Source organism: Periplaneta americana, chromosome 9, assembly GCF_040183065.1.
Source record: "Periplaneta americana isolate PAMFEO1 chromosome 9, P.americana_PAMFEO1_priV1, whole genome shotgun sequence".
NCBI classification, from domain to species: Eukaryota; Metazoa; Arthropoda; class Insecta; order Blattodea; family Blattidae; genus Periplaneta; species Periplaneta americana.
Window position 1 is genome coordinate 174,520,028 of NC_091125.1, and position 21,394 is coordinate 174,541,421.

At 37.5% G+C, this 21,394-nt stretch overlaps 1 protein-coding gene across 1 annotated transcript; it reads left to right on the plus strand.

The window, feature by feature from the left end:
- Nucleotides 1–10,249: 10,249 nt before the first annotated feature.
- LOC138706749 (uncharacterized) lies at nucleotides 10,250–21,299 on the plus strand. Its single transcript, XM_069836392.1, has 3 exons — nucleotides 10,250–10,374; nucleotides 15,826–15,914; nucleotides 20,781–21,299. Exons 1-3 carry the CDS (start codon nucleotides 10,261–10,263, stop codon nucleotides 20,923–20,925), a joined length of 348 nt encoding a protein of 115 aa, XP_069692493.1. The 5' UTR covers nucleotides 10,250–10,260; the 3' UTR covers nucleotides 20,926–21,299.
- Nucleotides 21,300–21,394: the final 95 nt, after the last annotated feature.

Sequence of the window (21,394 nt, forward strand, 5' to 3'; positions counted from 1 at the left end):
GTTACTGGGTAGCTACAGGGCTGCTTGTAGAGCTTGTAAATCGAACTATTTTAAACCTCTGTACTTTAATATTACTAAATATGATTAACTGAAACTTTACCAAATACAAAGCAACTTAAGAATCATTTGATAATATAGTAAGCAATAATTTTTTTCACAGGTTTAAGAAAAATTTTTTCTAAGGCTGAATTCTGACCCCCCTCCCCCCAACACATTTAAGCGCAGTTTTCTCAGATACTGTTTGATCTATGACTATAAAATTATGTTTTGTAGCAAACAATATTTCTAAGTGGCAACGCACTAGACCTGCAAGGTCCTAGGTTCGATCCCCGGTGCCGATCAATCTGGTCGAGGATTTTTCCGTGGTTTTTGACTGAATGTAACTAATTTTCAGTTAAATAAAGATGAATGCCGGATTACCACAGAATACTAGACAGTACAACAGAGCATTTCCAATAGTAAAACTACATACGGTTGTGATATAACGTAGAAGTTAAAATGGCTATAAAATAAATACAGAAATAAAAAAAGATTTATCACAATTTAAGCCCAAGACCTGATCAAACAGACACACGTTAGTTGAAAAAAAAATATATCTTGTTCAGGAATTGTTAACTTTTTTTAATAAAATAATAATTTTAAAATGGAAACTAAATCATTCTGATCTATAATTTCAGCTAAAAATTGTAGAATTTATCCTAAAAAAATGTAGTCAAAATTTCATTAGGTAAGACAAATAGTACGTGAAGAAAGTGCAACTAAATATGTCAAAACAAAAAAATAGAATTCAGCCAGAGAAAGAAATAGTTTTTTCATGTTTACTATATATATTAAATAATATTAAAAGCAGAATACTAGCAATGAAAGAGAGTAAGAAAAAGTTAGTGCAAACAAGTTAGGGGGGACAAAAGTAACAGAATAAGCACAGAGAAGAAAGTGACGAATGTGGACACAGGGGTGAGAAAAGATGCGAATGAAAGTGTGAGGGAAGAGGAAGAGAAGAAACCAAAGGTGGAAAAAATAGGAGAACTAACTAAAAGTGAATTCGGAATATGTATGATAAGAACTTTCTTGTGTTAAATTTTAACGTACCTTGTTAACATGTTTCGACCTGTCATCTTCAGAACTGGTCGTTGTTGGTGTTGGCGACTCTTGTTTCCTGTGAGGGTGCGTTCGTAGTGTAGAGTCAAAGAGTGTATGTGTTCTGAAATTGAGTTGTGTGTTGAGAATATCGTTGGGGTGTGTTTTCGTGTGTCTGTATATTTGATATTGTTCTAGTGTGTTGAGTTTCTGGCTTTTTGGTTGGATGTGCAGTATTTCCATGTCTGTGTTGATGTCTCTGTAGGTGTGGTTGGCATTTGTGATGTGTTCTGCATATGTGGAGGTGTTTTGTAATTTTGTTATGGCTGTGATGTGTTCTTTGTAACGTCTTTGAAATGATCTGCCTGTCTGTCCTATGTAGAAGTTGTTGCAGATGTTACATTTGACCCAAAATAGGTCGAAACATGTTAACAAGGTACGTTAAAATTTAACACAAAAAAATTCTTATCATACATATTCCGAAGTGACACAGTGTTAAAAGTTGTGTAATCAAGATGTATAAAAGTGAATATTAGGGATATTGAGAGCAGAATACTAAGTGGTGGTGATGCGGCAATGCATACTGACAACAGAGTGCTTAGTGCTGTGAGGACAAAAAGTCAGGGGTGAAAAAAGTAATAGAATAAGCACAAGGAGAGAAGAAAGTTAGTGGAGTGAGACGGATATGGAAACAAAGAACTAAAGTAGATAAGATATAATAGTAGGCGAGGAAGAAATGATAGTGGATAAGTGATGAAATATAAAGATGAACGGGACAATAAAAAGAGATAAAAGCTTAGGATGGAGGAAGTAGTAAAGTGGTTGTTAAGGGAAATAGTAACAATAGGAAAATTAGTGTGTAGATACTGAATAGGAATGATGGCAGTGACGTAGCATCAATGTATGCTAAAAAGCTCAGCTTCCCCAGTTAATAATAATTTCATATCAAACTTGCAGTTTATGAACAAAATTATTTATTAATTTTAATACAATTTATGCGGCAGCTCAGGATGACTTGTGATGCAGCAGTAAACATGAAGTCTGCACACACCAGCTTCCAATACCCTCATTCTTCTGTGTAACCCACCCCGTAGATTTTCCATCTCTTTCTAACAAAACTACCCTGGTCGCAAGATTCGCAAAAAGCTAGCTTTAACATTGAAAAGAATTTAGTTTCCGAGTTATCCCTTTCGTGAGTTGTGTTCAGTTGAAGTGTTAGTGTGCATTGTGGCTGATATAATAAATAATGAGTGAAATAATAGTTCCTGACACTAATTTACTTGAATTTTTAGGACAGTTCTATTATCAACACTGACTTATGAACAAAAGTGTGATTTAAAAAACAAACGACCGACTCCCTTGCTGTCAGTGAAGAACACAACCAAGACAGACGCATACTTATGTAATTACTAATACTGTATTTATTGACCGTTAATATTGTGATTTCTCTAAATATGACAGAGAGTGAGCTAATGTTAAATTATACGTATACGTGTCTTTTTGTTAGAGATATGTATAAACCATGAAATCATATTTTACTACGTACCATTTGAGGTGATGCCTTATTGGTGTTACTTACGAGGTTCCAGCCAATCTTCGGACCACTGACTTGACATTGACTACTATTTACTTTAAGGCTACATGTTTCCAATACGTTATCTCATATGTAGGCTTACATGGAAGACAATTTGAATTAGCTTCCCCTGCTCAAAATTTCATGCTACGCCACTGAATGATAGGAAGTAGTATGCAAATTGTAATAAAGTAGGAAGTATAGAATAGTATTAGAACAAAGATTAGAGAGAGGAGGTTAAAGAGTATGAGTATAGACTCTGAAATGATAGTAGGGGTTAGAGTTGAGAAACTATAAGGGAAGAGGATATAAATGTAATAGGGGAAATACAAATGAAGTGTTAAAATGATAGCAATGTCAATGTAAATAAATGTGATGATGGGATCATATACAGAAATGTGAGAGCCATCACTACATGTAGATAGATAGATAGATGTAACAGCTGTTGACAGTAAATATTCATATGTATTAAATTGTTTTACATTGTGTAAAATTTCATTTAATTATTTTTAATAGTATTCAAAATATAAAGGTTTGAAATATTCTAATTCACAAGTGCCTGAAGCACCCTCTAACTACGCAATGTCTTTAAACATGGTTTGTTGCTTGCTGGTACTGGCACCTTCGAATATCGTCCTAATCTACCAAAGTAAACACTTTCGTTTCTTGAGTGGGCCATTCATAAAGTGGAATTCATTACCCATGATCGCCGGATGTCAACTAGTAGAACTGAATGGTCTCCTTAAGAGGTGCCATGAGGTCTGCAGAGTTGAATACATTTTATGTCGATTAAAGGTAAGCGTTCACTACATTGTATCGCACTCATCGGACGAATCGCACGGATCGGAAAAAGACTATCTTTGCTGTAATTGTTATGTAACCGCGTTCACTACATCGTATCGCATGCATTGCCTCTCAGCAAATCCGTCCACGTTTTCGGATGAGCAACTTTTCCGATGCGTGCGATCATGGCCTTCTTTAATAAATCAATTTTAGTTGGTCAACTGTTACTATTATGTTGTGCCATGTTCAGTATCGCGCCAAAATGGCAGACGGAAAACTTATTTCGCTTTTAGAAAATTGCAAAGAATTATATAATTTGAGGCATTCCATTTACAGTAATCAAGTCATTTCTTGCATATATATTATGTAACCAATATTTCTTTCGTTTCTTCCTCTTCAATTAAGACGCATGAAGCTATTACAAATTCTTATTCGCTAACAGACGTAATTAATAGACCTAACCTCAACTCCTCTGCTTTCAGCAATGTCAATATCGTACGACGTCATGTTTTAAACAGCTGATAGGGGAATCCGATGAGGCAATGAGGTGGAGCATTACAGTGAACGCACTGCACTTAAAATATCCGTTGCGTGCGATTCGTACGAGGAGTGCGATATGATGTAGTGAACGCTTACATTAACAGAGTACACTTAAATTTCAATTCATAGCTGGAATGAGAGTTTTTATGTAGGTATTTCTTATGCATGATAGAAGTAAGCTCAATTCCAGTTACTTTCAACAAGTTCAATCATAAAGAAGAAAGTGTGAGAAATTCGATACATTTACTTGTCCTTTATTCCTTGTACTTCTTTGTCTATTCAGATTTTATTAACAACAAAATTTATGCTTACTTTGAAAGTAATGATGTGAATTCCTGGTGTGCTACAGAGAGTCAGATCGTTTTTATTTTTCCAGAATCATAATGAAAACAATCTGCAACCTTACCCCATGCAACAGCCACAGCAACCTCCCGTGCCCCACCAACACAAGACAGTGGAGGTGCAGGTGTTTGCAGACAAGAACTGCGACTTCCAGCCCGTGCCAGGGCCCCCGCAGGCGGACGTCGTCAAGAGCATCGAGGTGCACAGCTACGAAGACAATCGCGTGGATGCTTCAAGTGTCAGCAACAAGACAGCCGAAAGCAGCTCGCCACCTAGTGATAAGGACAATGAAATCAGGAGGGCCAAGAGAGACGTGGGTAGTAAGCCAGTGGCGGACAGGTACAAGTTAAGGCAGTGGAAGACCCTGAGGAACCGGGCATACAAGACGAGCAAGCTGGCATCCGGATACAAGACTAAGATAAACCCAAGCATCCCACCACTCGAGAGATGGCGACGCAGCGTCTCGGGGGTGGAGGAGAAAGAAGCAATCGAAATAGGGCTGGATTATGAAGAAATGCACCATGCAGCATTACCTGCTGACAGTAATAGGGACAAGACAAAAGAAAAATTTACAGGGCTTAAAATTAATAAAATGACATCACAATCCGATGAAAGCTACAAAGATATGACTGAACGTAATAAAAATAATAGAGGCCGGAAGCCAGTGGAAAGAGGCAGCAGTGAAAAAATAGATTTCTTAGAATCCTATGGATATGATAATGATGACAAGATACCAGAAAAATCTGTTACACTTGCAAGAAATAGAACAATAACAGAATCTGATAAAAACTATGAAGTTGGAGCTGAAAATAATGCAATGAAAACTAATCAGAACAGAAGCAGAAACCCAGTGGATCTAGGCAGTGGCAAAGAAACTGATTCTTCGGAATTATATGATGACAAGATACCAGAAGAATTCATTAAACTTGGGAGAAATGGAAAACCTAAGGAAAGCTATGAAGTAGTAGCTGAGAATAATACAAAGGAAAGTAATCAGAACAGAGGCAGAAACCCAGTGGATCGAAGCAGTGGCGAAGAAACTGATTCTTCAGAATTATATGATTATGTTAACAATGACAAGATACCAGAAGAATCCATTAAACTTGGAAGAAATGGAAAACCTAAGGAAAGCTATGAAGTAGTAGCTGAGAATAATACAAAGGAAACTAATCAGAACAGAGACAGAAACCCAGTGGATCGAAGCAGTGGCGAAGAAACTGATTCTTCAGAATTATATGATTATGTTAACAATGACAGGATACCAGAAGAATCCATGAAACTTGGAAGAAATAGAAAACCTGATAAAAGCTATGAAGTAGTAGCTGAGAATAATACAAAGGAAACTAATCAGAACAGAGGCAGAAGCCCAGTGGATCAAAGCAGTGGCGAAGAAACTGATTCTTCAGAATTATATGATTATGTTAACAATGACAAGATACCAGAAGAATCCATTAAACTTGGAAGAAATGGAAAACCTAAGGAAATCTATGAAGTAGTAGCTGAGAATAATACAAAGGAAACTAATCAGAACAGAGACAGAAACCCAGTGGATCGAAGCAGTGGCGAAGAAACTGATTCTTCAGAATTATATGATTATGTTAACAATGACAAGATACCAGAAGAATCCATGAAACTTGGAAGAAATAGAAAACCTGATGAAAGCTATGAAATAGTAACTGAGACTAACACAAAAGAAACTAATCAGAACAGAGACAGGGGTCCAATGAAAAGAGAGCAGTGGTCAGACAGTCAGGAAGAAATTGACCCTTCAGAATTTTATGGTTATGTTAATTATGGCAAAAAGGCAGAAAAATCCATTAAACTTAAAATAAATCCAACAGTAACGGGACTTGATGAAATATATAAAGAAAACGTTTCTGAAAGAAGACCTACTAACGACTATATTAATCAAGATGAAAGAGGAAAACCAGAAAACTCAGAGAAGTCACCTGAAAATCAGAAAGAAACTGATCTTGAAGGGATATCCGAGTACCACAGCAAGGCAGTGAAGAAAGCAGAAACCCTCACTAAACCTAATAAAAATAACAGAACAAGGGGAAGGAAGAACGTCAAGATGTACCAAGTGTATGAGGAGAGTGATGACGAGCCTAGAGCAGCTTACGTGGTTAGGAGAAGGAACGTCCACAGTGCAGGCGATGAGGCACACTATGACGATGGGGAGACCGAGGAGGGACAAGCCAGGCTGCTTGCTTCACCTGAGGGAGAAGCTTTGGAGAAGGTGGAGACTACAACTGGACACAACAGTTCAGAAGAAACAGGAACACAAAGTGATGAGGAAACAGATGCTGTAGGCACTCACAACGATCACCAACCAGAGACCAAGGACGAGAGGGAGGGGAGAGAAGAGGATGAAGAAACAGGGGTGTACGAAACAATCAGCAAAATTCTGCAAAAGAAGGACGCGATTTCCAGAGACGAAGAGGTGGTTGGAAGAGGAGGCAACAAAAATAAGGACGCCAAAGAAGCGGACAGGTACCGCAACTTCTGGGTGCTCGAGTACTCCCATCCTACAACAAAGGATTAATCCCAAAATTTTAGTTCCTGATCGTATTGTGTAGATAAATTTTTCATATTGAAAATTTTATTGGCTACATTGGTTGGTAATGTAATATACGCAATTTGGATTTTAAATGACTCCTGAAAGAGTAAGTTCTATCGAGTTGGAATGAATAGTAACATTTCACTGCAAACAGCCAATGCTGTTTTATTGAAAGTTATTTGATTCATGTATATTTTATAATTATTATTGAAGACATTGCATATCGTCGGCCAACAGGTGAAACACACTAACAATAAGTCAGTTTTTTAAATAATTGATTACATGGCGATCTTACTCATGTTAATTATGTAAGCGTGTGGCTTACAGCTGTTTCGGTGCTATTCGACACCATCCTCAGAGCCTACTAGATCTCGGCGCTATCTCAACTTCGCTGCCTGTTGTGTGGGTGCATTCGTGTGATGAAGAGTTATGTCAAATAGTGTGTGTGTTCTGAAACACAACAGGCAGCGAAGTTGAGATAGCGGCGAGATCTAGTAGGCTCTGAGGATGGTGTCGAATAGCACCGAAACAGCTGTAAGCCGCACATGCTTACATAATTAACACGAGTAAGATCGCCATTTAATCAATTATTTATATTCAAGTGTTAAAAGTAGTGTATGAAAGATTCAACATGGATTATCAGTTTTTTAGTAATTTCAGGTTTTGGATATTCCTTATCCCAGATTATCCTGACCTCCTTCCAGAAGGACGGAATGCTGGGCTTAAGAAATAGTTCAGGAACATCTGGGTTATGTAAAATTTCGTGGTCTTTCGTCTGGTGAAGTCCATTATGTCGTATCTATAATTCTTTATGAGATAATCAGTAATTTGAATTTCCACTAAGTGCCAAATGAACGAAAATAAACACGTGCAACATGCTACGTCCATTAGTCAATTGTTCAATTTCCGTCTTGTTTTATGCAGTTGAAATCAAACCTTACATTTAACACTTGACTTAATGTTTTTCATGTAAATATTATTGATTATCTTGAAAAGTTTTGGGTTGCGAAAGTGGAGATTTGCATCAAATATTTTATTATTTATGTCCATTTTCATTTATGAGTTGTACTAAAAACATGCCTGTGCATATTATTTTACTGTTTATTGGATAATAACTCGATTTGCAGTGGTTTAAAGAGACAAGAAGATGATAATGTTGTTTCAAGACTATTTGAATACCTCTGACTGAGGTTCTGGCTGATATGTACATCTATTATCAGGCAGCACATCTCACTTGACGATATGTGTCAGAGGAAGAACAATTGTTTGTATGCATCTGAAGTCTGACTAGTGTAATATGTAGCTAGTCAGCGATGTATGCATTAAGTCTCAACAGCTCTTATTAATTTAATATCAATAGCACAAAATAATTAACAATTAGTAATTTTTTCCTGCAAATTATAACTAACATAGATGTATGGCGATACCTACAAAGAAAATTTGTTGAAATGTTCGTAAATATAGCGGCAAATACAGTTTACATATTAAAGAACTACTCAATCGCCTTTACCTCAAAACTATGATTTTCGACTCAGTGTGTTTCACCTGTAGGCCGACGAGATGTTAAACAGCAATTCGATTTTGAAAACTGTTTTAATTATTATGGAATGTTCCGTAACAGGGTGTCAAAATTTAATAACCTCTTGTTGAATGTAATATCTGTTGAAATAAAAATTAATGTATAAATATGAGTCATTCATTCAATGTTCTGCCCAAGGGCAGGCCTTTCACTGCAAACCCACCTTTCTCCAATCTTTCCTATTTTCTGCCTTCCTCTTTGTCTCCTCATATGATCCATATATCTTAACGTCGTCTATCATCTGATATCTTCTTCTGCTCCGAACTCTTCTCCCGTTCACCATTCCTTCCAGTGCATCCTTCAGTAGGCAGTTTCTTCTCAGCCAGTCACGCAACCAATTCCTTTTCCTCTTCCTGATCAGTTTCAGCATCATTCTTTCTTCACCCATTCTTTCCAACACAGCTTCATTTCTTATTCTGTCTGCCCACTTCACACATTCCATTCTTCTCCATACCCACTTTTCAAATGCTTCTATTTGCTTCTCTTCACTTCGTCGTAACGTCCATGTTTCTGCCCCCTACAATACCACACTCCGTAGAAAGCACTTCACTAGTCTCTTCCTTATTCCTTTTTCCAGAGGTCTGCAGAAGATGCTCCTTTTTCTATTAAAAGCTTCCTTTGCCATTGCTATCCTCCTTTTGACTTCCTGGCAGCAGCTCATGTTACTGCTTATAGTACACCCCAATTATTTGAAGCTGTCCACTTGCTCTACTGCCTCATTTAGAATTCGCAAGTTTACTTTCTTTATTTTCCTTCCCATCATTCTTCTATACTGTCCATCCATAAACCACAAAAGAAGTAAATTAAAATCATCAGTACCAGTTGCAGAAGACACAGTCCTGCAGTATATATTGACTACACCCCAACTCTGGCTACTAGCAACAGGCGTCTATAATGAACACCGATCAAAATACCCCTCATTTCTCGTGAAAAACAACAACTGAAAAGATTACAGTGGACTATAGTGGACTTTATGTTGTCAGCAAACAGCTGGATACATTAAGATGATTGATTGATTGATTTTCCTTCCTATGACCATGGTCTTCGTCTCATTTGTATTTATCTTCATCCCATACTGCTCACAGCTGTCATTTAGCTCCAGTAGCATATCCCTTAGTATCATCTCCTCTTCTGCTAACAACGCCACTATCATCAGCAATCTTATGCATTTGACAAAGATAAACTTTTGGATATAAAGTAATTTCTTTATTGTATTAATGCTACTTGAAATAAGGTCAGTGGTTTTACTGAAGACTACTTTTCAATAATTAGCTCATACAGGCAGAATTGAGGACCGTTTTTGCAAAACTTGCTAACTGCAAAATTGAGATTTTGATGGATTCGTTAACATAAGGCAGGCCTCTACATGATGTTCAAAGCATCTTAGTAAAATTGGGTTATTTCTCTTCATTGTAGTGTGTCAAAGTGTGATCGTTTTTTCAAAACTTGCTTTCTCCTATAAGTGAGAGATACAGCAAATCTTGCTTACTATATTGTTTTGTCTCTCCTGTAACATTCAATTTTTTCAGTTAGCAAGTTTTGCAAAAACGGTTCTCAATTAGAACTGAGAGCAGAAGCTCTCGAGTTGCTTTTGCTTAATATGTGCCTACGCCAATACAATTTCCTACACAGGTTAGGATACGTCACCAGCACTGATATAAGGAAACCTACAAATGCATCATTAAATTCGTTTATATACACGGACGTGTAGCAATTAAATTACGTATAGAAGACAGCAAACGAGTCACTATTGTATTCTTCTGCAGACATCAATTTTGCGAAACCCAACAAGTTCAAGCAGAGATGAAGTCTCTTCTCTATATAAGACACGCAACTTTATTTATAAGGCGACAAAGTGCTGAACAGAGCCTTCACCCAGAACCACAGACGACTGCTCTGCCACAAGTTCCTGACATGGTAAGTTGAGCTGAAGGTGGCAGGGTTATCCCTGAAGTACTGGTTTGTCCTTATCCCACGAGAATATGTTTCAGAATCAGTAGAAATAGAGCCGTCTTTGAACGAAAAGTTCCTATGGGTTCTTCCTTGTCCTTTGGTGGCAACTCTCCTCTACATTTTAAATAAATTTATAGACTAATTGTTGCATAGCATATCTTAAACACAGTTCCAAATCGACGTTTTCACGAACCAGAATACTCTGTTCTCTTCGTGGGCATTGTGGCATTGATGACGACGACGGAATTGAACAGTGAGATGAGGTCGAGAATTACCATGCTAAATAATTATACATATATATCTTATGTAATATTAATATTGAAATATTTATATACCTTTACTCACAAATGGCTTTTAGAGAACCCGGAGGTTCATTGCCGTCCTCACATAAGCCCGCCATTGGTCCCTATCCTGAGCAAGATTAATCCATTCTCTACCATCATATTCCACCTCCCTCAAATCCATTTTAATATTATCCTCCCATCTACGTCTCGGCCTCCCCAAAGTCTTTTTCCCTCAGGTCTTTCAACTAACAATCTATATGCATTTCTGGATTCGCCCATACATGCTACATGCCCTGCCCATCTCAAACGTCTGGATTTAATGTTCCTAATTATGTTAAATGAAGAATACAATGTGTGAAGTTCTGAGTTGTGTAACTGTCTCCATTCTCCTGTAACTTCATCCCTCTCAGCCCCAAATATTTCCCTACGCACCTTATTCTCAAACACCCTTAACCTCTGAACAATATCAAGGGAAAAATTGTTCTGGGGCCAGGTATTGATCCTATGACTGTTGGCTGAATGCACCAATGCTCTACTGACTGAGCTACCCAGGAACTTGAGATGGTGTTGGGTGAAATTCCTGGGTAGCTCAGTCGGTAAAGCATTGCTTCATTCTGCCAAAGGTCCCGGAATCGATACCCAGCCCCAAAACAATTTTTTCCCTTGAAATTGTTCAAGTGTTTTTCACAGGGCACTTTACCTGAAATCTAGATTTGCACCCTTAACCTCTGTTCCTCTCTCAAAGTGAGAGTCCAAGTTTCACAACCATACAGAACAACTGGTAATATAACTGTTTTATAAATTCTAACTTTCAGCTTTTTTTGAGAGCAAACTGGATGACAAAAGCTTGTCAACTGAATAACAACAGGTATTTCCCCTTATTTTTTCTGCATTTAATTTCCTCCCGTGTGTAATTTATATTTGTTACTGTTGCTCCAAGATATTTGATTTTTCCCAACTTTTCAAACAATAAATCTCCATTTTTTATACTTTCATTTTATACTATGTTCTGGAGAAGAGACATAATCATATACCGGTACTTTCTCCTTTCGAGATTTACTTTCAAAACTATCTCTTTACTTGCTTCAAGTAAAATTCCCATGTTTTCCCTAATCATTTGTGGATTTTCTCCTAACATGTTCACGTCATCCACATAGACAAGCAGCTGATGTAACCCATTCAATTCCAAACCCTCACTGTTATCCTGGACTTTCCTAATGACATATTCTAGAGCGAAGTTAAAAAGTAAAGGTGATAGTGCATCTCCTTGCTTTAGCCCACAGTGAATTGGAAAAGCATCCAACAAAAACTGGCCTATACGGACCCTACTGTAGCCTCTCATTCAATCCTGAACAAATGGAAAAACTATTTTTGGCAACTACTAAATGTACATAGGCCAAATAGAAATGATAGCGACGAAAAATTCAAATACAAAACCATTTATAATCGAACCCACACTTTCTAAAGTCGAAATTGCGATAGAAAATCTGAAAAAGTACAAGTCTGCAGATGAAGAAAAACAGACGAAATTGCGCTATAATTTGAGTATTCTCCAAAGAAATCTATTGGGTTGATGCAAAAGTTCCTAGTGTTTTTTTTTTTTCGCTGTGACAAAAGTTTTTATTTGAGATAAAGAGAAAACATAAATTAATGAGTAATATATTCCCCTACATTATCTATGACTCTCTGCCAATACTGGGGTAGTTTTTCGATTCCACATCTGAAGAAATCTGCTGGTTTGAGGTTAAAGAAGTCGTCAAGGCAAGTTTGTGAAGTATCTTCGTTATCAAAGAAGTTTCCCTGAAAATTGTTTAATAGAGAATGGAAGGCGGTAATCTGAGGGCGCAAGATCGGGAGAATATGGTAGATGTGGAATCATCTTCCAACCAATAGCTACTTTCGTCATGTTACTGGAGTGTGGGCATGCATTGTCATGTTGCAGCAGCACTTGCTGCAGTCTTCGCAGTCGTTTTTCTTCTATTGCGGCTGAAAGGCATCTGATTTGTTGGCAATTAATGTCAGCAGTTATGGTTACATTCCTGGGAAGCAATTCGTAGTACACCATGCCTACTTTATTCCACCAGACACATAACATAACTTTTATACAGAGTGTTGCATGTTGAAATGACAGAACCATTTTCTTGCAGCGCTTTCTCCGATGGCATTCTCCCCATACATGGCACAAATGTTTCGAGCCGCCTCCGCTGCCTTTGCTCCTCTATTAAACTCAAACAGAAGAATATATCAGAAGTGTTCTTTTTTTTTCACTTTACACTCCATCTTCATTAGTCTAGTCAACAAATAGCACAAACTTTCTTCAAATCAGCAAAATTCAAGACAACATTCCAAATGACAAATGATAAACAATTTCCTAACAATGCACTATTGTAACGACAAACAAAAACACTACAAACTTATGCATCAACATAATACAGAGTCCAGTGAAAAGCTCTGACATTTTTAGGTTGGCAGTAACTAGTAACTGTGGCTAAGACAGCCGTGCTGGAGTGGGAGGAACGCCATTATTGATGCCTTTCAGTTGGAATGGATTTGTGGAATGCATCGCTTCAGGCATTTGCTTGGAGATGTTTTTCAAAACAAATGATTCAGCAGTTCTTACGCAGCGTAGGTTCTGACAATATTTCAATGTGGGTCGACATGGGCGAGTTCCAAGCAGTAACACAATTTTATTGTGGATAAACAACATTAGAACAACTTCTTCAGCATCAAGACGTAAGCCAACAGAAAGGTCAAGGACCGCCCGTACGCCAGACACGTGGTAGGCAGGGCAGTGCTGGACTTGAGTCAGGCTCCACGAGTGCATTAGAAAAATGGACGTCATTTGGAGGGTGTAATTTTCAAAATCTAATTTTGTTCTTTTGCATCAGTAAATGACAATAATGCCTCTTTTCCATAAAAGAATAAAAACCAACTTACATTAAAATGCAAATGTGTTGTCTCATTTCAAAAAAATGTCAGATCTGTTTGCTGGACCCTGTACATGCCATGTCTCACAGGAAGTTCAGTCCATAAAGCTGTTAAACTGTTACATTTGAAACCTACAGAGTGGCTGTAGTCCAAGAATTAAACCACAAGACGATGTAAGTGGTGTGAATTTCTGTAACTGGGTTTCACAGAATATCACTGACGGTGCTGTTGATCCATACTTCATAATTTTCTCGGATGATGCTTGATTTAATTTAAATGGCTGTGTGTGTTCACAAAACTACAGGCACTGGAGTGCAGACAATCCTTGGTTAATTCACGAAGTTCCTTTGCATGATGAAAAAGTTGGGGTGTGATATGCTGTAATTGCAAGGTGAATAAAAGGCCCATATTTTTCCAAGACACTGTAAATTCAAAGAAGTACTTACTTACTTACTGGCTTTCAAGGAACCCGGAGGTTCATTGCCGCCCTCACATAAGCCCGCCATTGGTCCCTATCCTGAGCAAGATTAATCCATTCTCTATCATCATATCCCACCTCCCTCAAATTCATTTTAATATTATCCTCCCATCTACGTCTCGGCCTCCCCAAAGGTCTTTTCCCCTCTGGCCTCCCAACTAACACTCTATATGCATTTCTGGATTCGCCTATACGTGCTACATGCCCTGCCCATCTCAAACGTCTGGATTTAATGTTCCTAAATATGTCAGGTGAAGAATACAATGCGTGCAGTTCTGCGTTGTGTAGCTTTCTCCATTCTCCTGTAACTTCATCCCTCTTAGCCCCAAATATTTTCCTAAGAACCTTATTCTCAAAAACTCTCAATCTCTGTTCCTCTCTCAAAGTGAGAGTCCAAGTTCCACAGCCATACAGAACAACCAGTAATATAACTGTTTTATAAATTCTAACTTTCAGATTTTTTGACAGCAGACTGGATGATAAAAGCTTCTCTACCGAATAATAACAGGCATTTCCCATATTTATTCTGCATTTAATTTCCTCCCGAGTGCCATTTATATTTGTTACTGTTGCTCCAAGATATTTTAATTTTTCCACCTCTTCGAAGGATAAATCGTCAACTTTTATAGTTCCATTTCGTACAATATTCTGATCACGCAACATAATCATATACTTTGTCTTTTCGGGATTTACTTCCAACCCTATCGCTTTACTTGCTTCAACTAGAATTTCCGCGTTTTTCCTAATCGTTTGTGGATTTTCTCCTAACATATTCACGTCATCCGCATAGACAAGAAGCTGATGTAACCCGTTCGATTCAAAACTCTGTGTTATCCTGAACTTTCCTAATGACATATTCTAGAGCGAAGTTAAAAAGTAAAGGTGATAGTGCATCTCCTTGCTTTAGCCCACAGTGAATTGGAAAAGCATCAGATAGAAACTGGTCTATATGGACTCTGCTGTAAGTTTCACTAAGACACCTTTTAATTAATCGAACTAGTTTCTTGGGGATACCAAATTCAATAAGAATATTATATAAAACTTCTCTCTTAACCGAGTCATATGCCTTTTTGAAATCTATGAATAACTGATGTATGTACCCTTATACTCCCATTTTTTCTCCAATATCTGTTGAATACAAAAAATCTGATCAATAGTCGATCTATTACGCCTGAAACCACACTGATGATCCCCAATAACTTTATCTACATATGGAGTTAATCTTCTCGAAAGGATATTCGACAAAATTTTGTACGACGTCAACAAAAGTGATATTCCTCGAAATTTACTACAGTTAGTCTTGTCCCCCTTCTTAAAAATTGGTACGATTATGGACTCCTTCCATTGTTCTGGTACAATTTCCTTTTCCCAAATTGCAAGTACAAGTTTATAAATTTCGCTAGATAATACGCTTCCACCCTCTTGTATTAATTCTGCTGGAATTTTATCGATACCTGGAGACTTGTACTTTATCAGATTTTCTATCGCAATTTCGACTTCAGAAAGTGTGGGTTCCGGTATAAATGGCTCAGCAGAAGTGCCACACCCAAATACTGCCATTGTTTTAGCAATTAACCGATAATGAAAGACAATACGGATATTTCCAACAGGATTCTGCCACAGCCCACACTGCTAGTGATACTTTGCAAGATTCCTAACCGAGCCACTTTCTGATAAAATATCTCAGGCAGGAACTACCATGTGGCGTTCCATGACTGCTTGCAGGTGAGCCACTATGTGCTGCTCTGCCTGGCCTCTGCGATCTTGCTGTGGGCCAATGATAGCTGGGCCGGCAACGTGGGCGTCTGCATCACGTGAGCAATACTCTAAATAAATGTCTTGTTACCTAACCTGTGTGAAGTCATTACTGAGCAACCTTACTGGTACGACCAGAACTCTAATTCCAAAGCAAGGGCCATGGTATGACAACGAAAACTCTATATAATTTTCTGTGCAGCAGTGGCGGCTGATTGACTGAGGCAAGTGAGGCCGGGCCTCAGTCACTTGGCTTAACTGAAATCAAATTTTGTGTTTTTATACAATGTATTAGTTATTTGAATGAAGCATATATCACTGTAGAAGCATTTGAAAACTTTGTGATGTATATAGACCTGTTTTGCAGTAAAATTTGCTCCTGAGGCCAGGATCGCTTGTACCGGGTTTGGCTTCTGAATTTCCTGTATTTTCGCGGGCTTTGAGCTTGCGCTTAAAACGTTGTAGCCGAGGCACAATTCGTCTGGCCTCGTGGCCTGGTCAGGTTTCACTTCTCTCATCCATGGGCTGGCCTCAAGAGTAGTGTGGGGTGGGAATAGCAATGGTGACTTGTCTTCCTAAATAGGCCATAAATAACACAAATTCCAGCTCTTTGGCAGGCAGAGACCCACACTATTCCCTGCCCTTATGTCTTAGTTTATGACTTAAGCTAGGGTGTTGTACTATTGTAATTCGTAATACAGTAGTGAATCCGGGCCAATGTTATGTATTTCGAGAAAATATAAACAGAAACAAATGCGAGAAATAATGCTGGTGTAGTTAATTCATTGTTAGAGTGTCCTTTTTCGAGAAGAAATAATATTGAAAGAAAGAAGTTCTAAATAAAGAGAGAGTCTACCGAGATACCTACGACATCGCTGACAATTTTTCTGACAGATAATCTTAAAATGCAAGTTTCAAAAGTATTGGAAAGCACGACTGCTAATGGCTTCATTGCCACATGCAAGGCACTAGACAACAACAACAACAACAACAACAGTTTCTATTGCATCTGGGTATGGGCAACATAAATGGTTAAGTGGTAATGTGGTGCAAAATAAATTTCTCTGTTGGCCTTGTTCATTGCTGTCAAAGGAAAAAAAAAAATTAAAGAAAAGAAAGAAAGAAAGAAAGGGAAATTTCAACATATAATGTGGGTTGCTTCATCACACTGAAACAATCATTGAAACTCACAGAATAACAGCTTATTTGGTGAGTGAAATTATTATTTTTCATTAATAGTAGGCTAATAATAATAATAATAATAATAATAATAATAATAATAATAATAATACAGTAATAATTATATTAATAATATAATAACAATAATAATTAATATCATAAATAAAAATTTCCTATCGGAGGCACTTAAACTAGTTGCATCTGGCCTCACCGAGGATTTCGATCACCAGCTGCTACTGCTGTGCAGTGGCAAAAACATTTTCTTCTCTGGAGTCAATTTGCTATAGTAAGCTTATTCTGAATGTCGTTTGTAAATATCACCTAAAGTTCAACATAAAAAAAATAGATATCCTTTAATATAATAATAGTATATTTAAACATTTTAGACTGTTCTTTTTTATAATTATGTCAGAAATACTATACGTTCATTGTTTTCATAAACATTTGTTGCTATTGTTATTTCGTAATGCGATTTTGTAACTGCTTTGTGAATTATCTAGTACTTATTAAGTTATAACGTAGAATAGAGAGAGTTCTCATAGTACACTGATGTCGATACAAAATTATATCGTTTTCCAAGAACTTTAGTAAACATGGATGGCGCAGTGGAAAGCTATTTTCCTGAGATTAGTTATTTAAAACATCTAAATACGACTTTTATAAGAAGTTCACGTTATTATTTAATGTGAATTGATTTTAAATTATTCATTCTACTTTTATTTTAGAACATGAAAATAGTGAAAGTGCAGTTTATATTGTATTCCACAGCCTTCCTTATTATTCATGGATGTTGTCATTGTTACAATCAATACATACGGTCAGTTACATTTCATATTGTGCACCAATATACCTGGTTAAATCCCAAATCTCTCCGCAGTGCATATGAAGGGAAGGCATATGTCACTGTTGATAGTGATTCATCTGTCAGATGGGGACATTAAGCCTTGCGACCCCCTTGGTGCTCTTCGACAGGAGTAGGCTATGTGCCAGCACTGGGTTTCCCCTTCTCCCTTATCACCTTTATCATCATTCTTACCCATTTCCTACATTACACTTACACGAACACTTAATATACATTCACCCTAGTACACAACATTACTCTTCACAAATACACATCATGTTAAGAAGTGCCTTCTAGCTATATGTGACAATTTATTTTCTAAATTTTGCTAATTCAGAACAGATTACAGGTGAAATAAAACAACAAATAAACCTGCTTGTATTGATAATATGAGGTGCATCCAGAAAGTAAGTTTCCCGATTTTTTCCCCTTTAAAGTAAACGTTATTTGCCGTGTCAATTGCGCATGCATAACAGATCTATGACGTATCAATCATATGCCAGCTGGACAGGTCCCGCTTGGTGCCAGTAGCGTGGCAGCAGTGGTCCGAAATGGAAGCTCTTATTCCTGTTCCTTCTCCCGCCACCTGCGAGGTTCGGTCGGTGATAAAGTTCTTTAATGCACAAAGCATTGCGCCAATTGAAATTCATCGGCAGCTCTGTCAGGTCTATGGGCCGAACATCATGAGTAAGCACATGGTGCGTTGCTGGTGTAGGCAGTTTTCCGAAGGTCGTCAAAGTGTCCATGATGAAGAGTGCAGTGGGCGACTGTCCCTCATCAATGATGATCGTATTGAGCTGGTGCGGGAGCTGAGCAGCCATTTTTCGCAGATATCGCGATCCTTGTTGCATGAGATTGTCACTAAGCATCTGCTGTTCAAAAAAGTGTGTGCCAGGTGGGTGCCAAAAAACCTGACACCTGAACACAAAATGCAACATTTAGGAGCAGCACTGACATTTCTGCAACGGTATCACGATGATGGCGACGAGTTCCTCGACAGGATCGTTACGGGCGATGAGACTTGGATTTCGCACTTCACCCCGGAAACCAAGCAGCAGTCAATGCATTGGCGGCATAGTGGATCTCTGGTCAGGACGAAATTCAAACAGCCGCTGTCGGTACGGAAAGTGATGTGCACGGTGTTCTGGGACAGGAAGGGCATTCTGCTCATTGACTTCCTTCCAAGAGGTGAAACAGTGAACGCTGACCGTTACTGTGAAACACTGCGAAAATTGTGCCATTCAAAACAAGAGGTGTGGAATGCTTACTGCAGGTGTTGTGCTCCTCCATGACAATGCTCGTCCACATACGGCTCGGCGCACAGCAGCTGTTTTGACGGAATTTGGCTGGGAGTTGTTTCATCATCCACCCTACAGTCCTGATCTTGCTCCCAGCGATTTTCACGTTTTCTTGCACCTCAAGAAATTCCTGTCCTCCGGTGAGCATTTTGGCAACGACGAAGAGCTGAAGACGTCTGTCACACGCTGATTCCATTCACAGGCGGCAGAGTTCTATGACAGAGGGATACAAAAGTTGATCCCAAGATACGACAAGTGTCTCAATTCTGATGGTGGCTATGTTGAAAAAAGCTGAAACATTGCTGTACCTGTTGCCAATAAATGTTTTCCTGAAAGTGTGCGTTCTTTTTTTTTTTAAATAGGGAAACTTACTTTCTGGATGCGCTTCGTATATATAATCATATTATGATTTTGTAGAAGAGTAAGAGTTCGCCCTTCAACTTCAAAATACCAGTAATACGTGTTAGTTCTGTTACTTTACATTGAAATAATAATAATAATAATAATACTAATAATAATAATAATAATAATAATAATAATAATAATAATAATATACCAAATAATTTAATAAGTAATAATCGTTAAGCTTCAATACTGTAAAATGCATTGTGACTCTCAGTAAATTACTACTGTATTTCTCACTTTTGGACCTCCTCTAATTTCTAGTGAATACCACTCATTTAGACTGTGTTGCAGAGTGTTTTATTGTCAACTTCTTAAAAGTAATTTCCATGTTTAAGTTCAAACATTTTCGTAATGATTTACATGTTTAAGTAGGTACAAACTGTTTTCACGACTTACATATTATAATAACGATTTTTATTTCACGAATTATAGTAGTTTCACTTACCAACTTCCATGTATTTTTTTCCTCGTTTTATGGTATCCCTAATCATAACATACTCGGTTTTAAAGTTATTGTTATAAAGTTGTATATTATTATTGTTTTTGATAATGCACATTTTAATTACCGTGGCACCTAACACGGTATTTTGAATTTCTGGTACCATGATAACTTTTTCTACCCTAACTTATAACTTAATAGGTACTAGATAATTCACAAATCAATTACAAAATCGTTTTATGAAATAACAATAGCAACAGAGGTTTATGAAAAACGAAGTTGAAGTATTGGTGGCATAGATCATAAAAAAGATCTAAAAAAGGTCTAAATTGTTTAAATATATTATTTTTATATTAAAGGATAACTTTTTTATGTTTAAATTTAGACGATATTTACAAACAAAATTCAGAATAAGCTCACTATAGCAAATTCACTCTAGAGAAAAATATGTTCTTCTGACCACCACACAGAAAATAAAAGCAAGTTTTCGTAAATATAATTTCAGGAAAAATTCCGCTATTTAGGCCAGAGTGGTACTAATAACATCCAAACAAGTCTATTCAGAGAGGGACATTTTCTTTCCATAGTTGGCAATGAACACAGGAACGCTGAAGTTGGGGGAAAAAAATCCATAAGGGCTTCCTCCCTCCCAATTCTAACACTGATTATAGTAATCTCAGATATTTGACTTATTATTTAATTTTTAGTTCCTATCTGAAGCTTTGTGTATTTTCAGCATTTTTAAATGTAACTTATGTTGCAGGAACTGTGGACAATGCAAGCAAATGTACGGCCACTACTTCCAGGGCCAGCTGTGTGCCGAGGCATGCCTGGAGAGCAACGGCAGGCTACTGCCTGACTGCAACAACCCCAACACCCTCCGCGGCTTCCTCAAGCGACTCTACTGACAATCTCAGTAGGAGGGGCCTCCTCCAACACCTCAACCTGTACTGTAGCGTTCTGTCTCTGAAATATCAGAGCATTCACACTGCGTACATTCTTCTCTTATTTCTGCAATTGTAGAAAATTAATGTCTTCAAATGATTATAGGTGACGTCAAAACTACTATGCTATGCAGTTACTAATAAAACAAGCTCTCAATGAACATGAAATAGAAGCTGCTTTAATTCAATATGGAAAATTAAGATTTCCAAAGTTTTCGACATTAAAAAAAGATTACCCTCCCATATCCAAATAGGATTTAATTCCTAAAATCGTCCTAAGTTAATTATGTAGACCATTACTTAAATCTTTCTTATGAAGTAATAAAATCTGATACATCAACAAATGTGTTGAAATCATTAGCTTTAGAAACCTTTAATACAAGATTTCCTACTCATGCATGCTTCGTATTTTTTCTGACGGATCTCCTTTATC